The 8455-nt window shown below is 44.8% G+C and overlaps 1 protein-coding gene across 1 annotated transcript; it reads left to right on the plus strand.

Moving 5' to 3' along the window:
- The first annotated feature begins 2924 nt into the window (after nucleotides 1-2924).
- On the plus strand, nucleotides 2925-4825 carry LOC125513903 (GATA transcription factor 6-like). The gene is made up of 3 exons (XM_048679113.1): nucleotides 2925-3209; nucleotides 3341-3634; nucleotides 3733-4825. Exons 1-3 carry the CDS (start codon nucleotides 2940-2942, stop codon nucleotides 4489-4491), a joined length of 1323 nt encoding a protein of 440 aa, XP_048535070.1. The 5' UTR covers nucleotides 2925-2939; the 3' UTR covers nucleotides 4492-4825.
- The last annotated feature ends 3630 nt before the right edge of the window (nucleotides 4826-8455 follow it).

The raw sequence follows: 8455 nt of genomic DNA on the forward strand, positions 1-8455 counted from the left end.
TCCTTTAGCACATGCATCTTATAGTAACAAAGAAAGATCCTCTGCCACAAAAATGAATAAATATGGACATAAAGGATCCCCTTTCCTGATACCACGAGAAGGGTAGAACGATTCCAAGAGCTACACCATTAAGCGCACTGATGATTTGACTGAGGTAACACAAGACATAATCGAGTTTATCCAACCTGCTACAAAACCCAAAGCCCCGAGCATCCTTTTTGAAAAGTGGCAATCCACCAAATCATACGCTTTGGCTAAATCCAATGTATAAGCACAAAATTCACCCCGACTATCCTCAAGCGTACTTAAAGAATGTACACATTCAAAAACTATAAGAGCATTATTAGAAATTAATCTCCCATGAATAAAAGCACTTTGGGTTGGGAGATCATACCATCAAGAAGCGGTCTCAGCTTGTTCACAAGGCACTTTGAAATAATTTTATAAATAACACTACATAGGATGATAGGAAGGAAATATTTAATACACTGGGGTTTATTCACCTTTGGAATAAGAACAATAATCGTATCATTTACCCCATTCAGCAGTATACCAGTGGCGAAAATATTTTTCACTGCAGGAATAATATCCTCTTTGAGAAAAGAAATCCAATCCTATACATCTAACGTACGTATCAACTTGCTATTCAAGATATCCACCTCCGAAGTGCCCAGCCGCCGTCACCTCTGGAAATTAGCCTAGGTCCTCTGCCTCCTGTGGTCCTGCTGGCGGCGCCGCCGGTCCACCTTGTCTCCGATGGCCCTAGGGCCATGGATGTGTGGTGGATCCCGGTCTTGCCGACTGGAGGGGTCCATTTTTAGATGTTTTTTCAATTTTTGTTAGAGTTTGTGTTCGGCTTAGGAAGGCGAGACGGAGGTGGCTCCCTAAAGATGGAATAAGGTTCTCTTCGCCTAGCCTCGTTCCGGTGGTGCATAGCACCGTTGGAGGGCGTGTGGAGGTGTCTTCGGTGGATCTCGCGGGATCCAGTCGGTGCTTGTCTTTTGTGGATCTACTCAGATTCGGTCTTCATTCGTCTACTTCTGTGTGTCTTTAGGGTGGATCCTTCCGATCTACACATCTTTCCATCGGAGCGGTTGCTGGTCTGGTGCGCTTGTTCTATGGGGCCTTAGCACGACGACTTACCGACTATCTACTACAAGAAGTTTTGTCCGGGTTCGGCGATGGAGGGGCGATGACGGCGGTGTGCCTTCGGTTCGCTTTAGTGCTTGTAGTCGTTGGTAGGGTCTACTGATCTGGATGTAATTTTTATTTTTTCGGGTGTCCGTTGTATTGTCATGGTTGAAAATGAATAGATTGAAACTTTTCTTGCAAAAAAAACCCTTTGAATAGTCCCCAGTTCCACTGAAAAAATTCTTGCAGGAAGGCCATCTGGATAGTAGTCTTTTATTAATGGTTTGTAGGATTAATATCTTTATGAATTTTCCCTCCATGTGTTTCAAGCCTCATTTTGTAGCGATCCAATGCACCCCATCTTTGTCTACGTTATCTCCCTTTATTCCTCCAAAAAAACAATGTGTTTATTTCTAATGCACTATCCAAGTGCATCACGCAACATTCATATCTTGTGAGATCTTTGAGAAGATCATGTAGATGCTCTTTGATTCGCATCTAAAATTCTGACGTTAGATTTTTAACATTTAGGATAGTAATTTCAGAGGATACCAGCATTATGATTTTCTCTTGATAATTTGTTTGATTTGTGTAGCATTGTATTCTATAAGAGTTTTTCTGCATGACTCTGCTGCACTATAATTATAGGACAGGTTTCATTGACTCAAAGCTCTTGTTAAGATCCGTCTTTTTTCATGGCGCAACAAACAAATTTTGGTGCAAATCCACTACGACAACATTTAAGTGGCCATGACATTGCAATCTTACGTTTACACTATTTGGCGCACTCATGTGTTTTGGTACACCCTGATACACTTTGATAGACGGTTCTAAATACCCTACAAGCCAAACAGATCACAACTCGGCCAAATATGGAGTAGAAGGTTTGTCGACCCGATTTGGCAAGGCAAATTTGTGATTTCATTTATTCCACACGCGATGCATGCTGCTTGCACCACAATGGCAACAAATAAACACCGAACATGCTTGCACCACAACGGCATTGCTTACCGCTTGGAACAAGCGGGTAGCTATCTAAAACAACAATCGGCATTGCTTGACATGATTGTTATTGCCCGCCTGAAGCAAACAAACTCAGATTTTCGCAACAGCATTTCCTCCGAAGGAACAGAGGGAAAGGAACCCGCAGGCCCATCACGAGTCCACACCGGCCCCTGTGCAACCCGTAGTAATCAATCGCCCCCACCGGCTTACTCACCGACGCAAAAGTTGCAAGCAAAATAATATAATCACACAAATTGCCCCGGCGAATAAACTGCTGCCGCGCGCAGTGCGCGAATCTGTTCCAGATTCGCTCATTTCGGGGAGTACATGTATTTTCGGAAAGGAGACTGTCAGATAAGAGGGTCAAATTATCACCCCTCTTCCCGCAAAAAAAGAAAAAGAATCACTCCACTTAAAATAGACCAATACAAATAAGTAGTGGCAGTATCGGCGTGAGTCAAGCTTAGAGATGCTCGGCAACACGTTTATTAAGGTGACCTGTGTCTGTTACTAGCTAGTACTCAGGTCAAGTGGTGAAATGGTATCATTACATCTATCAGCTAAATATTTTATTAATAGACCATCGTAAGTTGTACATATATACTCCCTGCGTCTCATGATGTAAGAGTTTTTTGACAGTACATCAACGTGAGAAAACGTCTTATATTATGAGACAGAGGAAATATTATTTTAGCATATATTCATCCGGGAACTAGCATCCAAAAGCATAGTAACGAATGGAGTAAGAATATATATATGTGACTATTGACTGGTACTATTATTTTTCTTGACAGGAAAAAGAAATGGAGTGGAGCAACGTGATTGAGGGAGAGCAAAGCGGGAGAAAAAGGGAGGGGGGAAAACAACGCAACAGTGCATTTGTTGCGGACACGGACTTTGGCAGCCATTCAATGACCCACCAGACACTCATCTCTTCCGCCCCTGCCGCTGCTGCCTTTTCCTCTTCTCCTCACCTCCTCCACGCCTCCCTCCCTACCCTTTCCCCCTCCTCCTCTCCGGCCGCCTCCGCCATGTCGTCGTCGTCGTTCGCACACCACCACGGCTCCCTGCAGGTAAGCATACATAGTCTCTCTGTGCTGAGACGTGTGTATGTGTGTGTGTGTGAGACGGTTTCTAGCAAGAGAGAAGTGGTTCTCGTGCGGGAACTGACGAGAGTTTGCTCTTTCTGTGGGTGCGGTTTCAGGTGGAGAGGATGTCCGCGCTGAGGAGTAGCCTCAGGCCGTGCGAGGCAGCCGAGGAGGTGGCGGCCGCCGTGGTCGCTGGGCCGGCGGCGTGGGGAGCCGGGCTGCTGGGTGACGGCTTCTCGGTGGAGGAGCTCCTCGACCTTGAGGAGCTCTGCGAGGTGGACAAGGACGGCGGCTTTCTCTGCGAGACGGCGCCGGCGGCCGAGGAGGAGGAAAAATGCAGTGACTCCCACGGGTCGTCGGCGGTCTCCTACGAGCTCATGCCGCTTATTCCGCCGGAGATGGACCTGCCGGTAAGACGTTTGACCTTATTTCTCTCCCTTTTTCCGGCCAGACGGCGCTATTTTAGGTTTCCAGCGTTATTCATTTCTTTTGCGTGCTTTCTGTGTAGGCCCACGACGCGGAGGAACTGGAGTGGGTGTCGCGTATCATGGACGACTCGCAGGCAGAGCTCCCGCCGCCGGCTCAGCTCCCAGCGCCAGCGGCGTGGCCACCGCAGCACCGCCGGCCCCAGGAAAGCGCTGTGCCGGCCGTGGACCCTATGCGGACCCCGACCATATGCGCGCTTTCCACGGAAGCGCTGGTGCCGGTGAGGTCCAAGAAGCGCAGCAAGCGCTCGCGGGGCACCACCGTGTGGTCGCTCTCCGGCGCGTCCATATCCGACTCGGCGTCGTCGTCCGCCACCAGCTCCTCCTGCTCCTCGTCGGCCTCCCTGTCGTCCTTCTTCCTGATGGACTCCCCAACCTTCAACCTCCTCGACGAACCGCCACGCACCAAGAGCAAGAACAAGAAGTCCAAGCACAAGCTCAAGAAGCGCGGGCGCAAGCCAAAGAGCCATCTCCCGCCGCAGCTGTCTGGCGGCGCCGCCTCCCCGCCCGCCCAGGGCGACCGGCGGTGCAGCCACTGCGGCGTCCAGAAGACGCCCCAGTGGCGCGCGGGGCCGGAGGGCGCCAAGACGCTGTGCAACGCCTGCGGCGTCCGCTTCAAGTCGGGGCGGCTCCTGCCGGAGTACCGGCCGGCGTGCAGCCCCACGTTCGTGGGCAACCTGCACTCCAACTCCCACCGCAAGGTGCTGGAGATGCGCCGCAAGAAGGACCCCGTCCCCGTCGCCATCGAGGCCGCCGCCGCGCCGGCCGTCGCCTCGTTCTAGCCGCCCCTCCCCGCGGCGGCTAGTGTACATCTTTTTCGGCCGTGTCGTTGATTAGTCTGTTGTAACGTACTCCTCCTGGATTTTTCTTGGCGTCCTCTATTTAGTTGTTGCCCTACTACTAGAAAGAACTTATCAGAAAGTAGTTTCAGTAGGAGTCTATTAGGTCGTGTTAGGTGTAGGGATTACCACTACTCTACTAAGCTTTCGGTTTTAGGTTTGGTCTGTTAGGATATTGCCGTAGAAGTGGCGCCTTTTTAGTGGAGTCTCGGGAAGAAAGCTTTTCGAAGCTGTTTGAATCATGCGAGGCAGAAGTGGCAATGTCCATGCTTGGTTATCTTTGGTGTGAAGCGAGAAGCTAGCTAGCTGCCTTGTTTTTCTTTCTAGGAAGCTGCCAAGCCCATGGTTCCAGAAGAATACTCTGTCTGGTACTAGTATCATGGCGTGAATTCCCCTCTTCCTCTTCACATCACTACATCAGAAATTCAGCATCCCCTGTGCCAAATCTACCCAAGGAGTTGCAGCTTACGGCCCTTCGTCATTACTACTACGAACTCGTACGTATCTGATTAATGGCCACCGCACATCGGGTACAAACAGGACCCTGATACTGCACCGTTACCGTCCATCTACGACACCCAAATTACTACTGCATTCAAGGTGGAACCAGTAGACTAGGCCACGGGGTTGCGAGCCAAAAATCTTCACAAGAGTCCTGAAGAGTACACGAGAAGAATGCAATTGTGTATTTGCATTTGGGCCCTTTTCACCAGTCAGCACTGGCCGCCTGGCACGGGCAGAGCGTAGCGAATGGCGCGCGAGTTACTTTGAAAGAACGTTTCTACTTTCTACGGTACTGCTACTGGCCATTGGAGCTATCTTGGCAAGGTCATGGCCAGGTGCCTCGAATTTTGCGTACCCCGCATTTTAATATACTCCGTTCGGACAGACTAGTGTGCTTTGGTTGCAGCGGCCGCACTGCGATGCTCCCTCTCGTGATGCGAATTCCCTGTCAGGCCGGGCGCTCACGTCCGTTTGCACGACTGGTGTGGAACAACGTACTGTATTAAATAACCATTTTGGAAGTATTATATATTTTGGAGGAATAGATTGTTGAGAAATTTTTTTGCAATCTTACGTGAAATAGTACACCGTGAAGGAACTAAACATGAACTCGAATGTCATGCTTCTTTGTTTCGCATGATTCTAAGGATTATAAAAATAGGGAGAGAAAATGCAGAGTTGCTTTCCTTTCGCGAATACGGAAAAGATCCGCTTATCATTTCATTGATAGGAGGAAAATGCAGAATTGTCATACAATGTCCATTTGAACCCTACATAATTGAATTTGCATCAATGTATGTTTGATTGCACCGCAGTAAAAACAAATAATTCATTCCAAGAGATTCGAGAGCACCGCAGTAAAAACGAATGACGAATGCTTCGAAATTTTTCCTATATGATTCAACCTTAGCGTCATGTTGTAGCCCTTAGTATTTTCTTTAAAATTCCTAATGTTTGTTAAATTGTAATTTTAGACTTGTTTTAAAACACCAATTAGAAAAGGACTGTTGGTCGTTAGCGACAGATCCGGACGACTTCTCTCCATGTGGGAATCGATCCACCGCACCTCCCTTTTTTTTCTTCTGGCGCAATAAAAACAATCAAGTTGGCGGAAGTGCAAATCGAACGCACCACCTCTTGGCAGACCAAGATAGTTGCAACCACCCAGTCTAGATTGAGCCAATAATTAGATTGAGGTTAGATAGTATTTGTACTGCTACTTAGCGCGACTTGAAAACGAACCATTTTTCTTTTTTTCCTTTCATATTTTTTATCCTATATAGATAGCCCGGCTGCTCTGTTAATATTTACAACATCATGGTAACTTTAACATAGAAAAAATTATTGACATATCCCGGTAACTTTGTTGTAAATAGCATGCCAGGGTACACAAGTTTTTTTTTTTGAGGGTACAAAAGTTATCAACACTCTGGTACGTAACTTATGATGCTTTTTATACATAAGTTACCGGGGAATATTTTAAATATTTTTTCTTGGGTCAGAGTTACGGTAGGTGTTGTACAAAATTATTATGCTTTGCAGTCTGTAAAAAATCATGATATTTACACAAAAGTTATCATGGCAGCGGTACATAAATTATCATACTATTTACATAGTAATTATCAGGGTACGTTTCAAGCACCCCTCGTGTTGAAATATTACCGTCATATTTGTATCTAAATTATCAGGGCTGCAGTGCATAAATTATCATGTCATTTACACAACAGTTATTCGGAGTTATGTTCTCCAAAGAGAAAATTTTCAAAGTCAAAGTTATCAGCTATGTTGTGTGTATATTATCATGTTATTTGCACAGAAATTACCGGGGTATGATTTTCAACAACTTTTATCCTGGGGTCAAAGGAGTTACCACGGTGTTTGTACGTGGGTTATCAGCTTTGTTGTGTGTATATTACCATCCTATTTACACAGAATTTACCAAGAATTGTTTTTCAATATTTTTCCTCGGGTCAAATGGTTACCATAATGTTTGTACGTGAGTTATCAACATTGTTGTATCTATATTATCATGTTATTTACATACAAGTTACCGGACTAGATTATTTAACATTTTTTGGGGTAGAAAGGTTATCATGGTGCTTGTACGTGAGTTATCGTCTTTGTTTTGCTTATATTGCCATGATATTTGCACAAAAATTACCGGGGGTATTGTTTTCAACAACTTTCATTCTAGGGTTAAAAGAATTACCGTAGTGTTTGTATGCGAGTTATCGGCCCTATTGTGTGTATATTACCATCATATTTACATAAAAGTTACTGGGGTTTGTTTTTCCACTAAATTTTCCCCAGTCAAAACTTACCGGCTCTATTGTGTGACCACGAGTGTTTGTTATATTATCAGGTCGTGCCTAAATTACTGTGTTATTTACACAAAATTGATGTGTATAATATCCTGTTGTTTAGACAAAATTATCGGGATATGTTTCAATATTTTTTTTCTGGGTCAAAATTACCATGGTATTTGTATGTAAGTTATCAGATCTACGATGCATAATCGTGCTATTTACCCATAAGTTATCACGGTCTTTGCATCATAATTTACTAGGTCCGCATGCGTCAAATGCCATGCTATTTACACACAAGCTCCCGGTTTTGTCACGTGAGAGAAGCGGATCGAGTTGTTTTTCTTTTCCACTCATTTAATAAGGTATAAAATACATGTAATCTGCATAAAAAATCAGAGGAGACAGTTAGCTCAGTTGGTAGTGTGCTATGGTCTCAACCAACAGGTTCCCGGTTTGATTCTTGCAAGCGCCTTTTTTTCTTTCCACGCGCGAAACTGGAAGAAAAATGGATCAATTGTTGCGCGGGAGAGGGAAAAAAACCGATCGAGCGATTGTTGCGCGGGAGGAGCGGATCGAGCGGTCGCCAGGTCATACGCGCCTGTTACTAATGAGCAGTCGGCAGGAAATTAGCTTTATCGATTAGAAAAATTAAAGAATTTGTTCCCGCACAAGAACATTTTGTGGAGGAGCCAAACATAGACTCTAGTCTCACTAAGTAAATCTTTGAAATTCCTAATTCATTTCACTCTCCTAACTTTCTTTGATCAAAAAATTACTGCAATTCTGATGCACAACATCCAAATACTTCTTCAAAGTCACCATAAATTTGATTCATGTAACATTTATATTGTCATGACTCTCCTTTCTATTTGCATGTGTTTTAGATGTCTAATTTCAAAGATATTCCCAACAACACAATTTATTTTATTTTTAAAAGTTAATGTACAAAGGGAAAAAGTGAAGCAGGTGCTAGCAAGATTTTTTTTGTTTTCTTCTTAGAATGGGTAATAACATAAACACGGGACCTTTCTCACTTTTGTAATTTCTTGGTTTAAAAACTACTCTCTCCGTTTCTAAATATAAGTTTTTTTAGACAT

Source organism: Triticum urartu, chromosome 6 (genome assembly GCF_003073215.2).
Source record: "Triticum urartu cultivar G1812 chromosome 6, Tu2.1, whole genome shotgun sequence".
Taxonomy (NCBI): domain Eukaryota; kingdom Viridiplantae; phylum Streptophyta; class Magnoliopsida; order Poales; family Poaceae; genus Triticum; species Triticum urartu.

Bases quoted from the DNA above. Each gene is read 5' to 3' on its own strand.
- LOC125513903 (XM_048679113.1), top strand. From the start codon at position 2,940: ATGGAGTGGAGCAACGTGATTGAGGGAGAGCAAAGCGGGAGAAAAAGG. The intron at 3,210-3,340 runs GTAAGCATACAT...GTGCGGTTTCAG, and splicing joins ACCACCACGGCTCCCTGCAG to GTGGAGAGGATGTCCGCGCT. The intron at 3,635-3,732 runs GTAAGACGTTTG...CTTTCTGTGTAG, and splicing joins CGCCGGAGATGGACCTGCCG to GCCCACGACGCGGAGGAACT.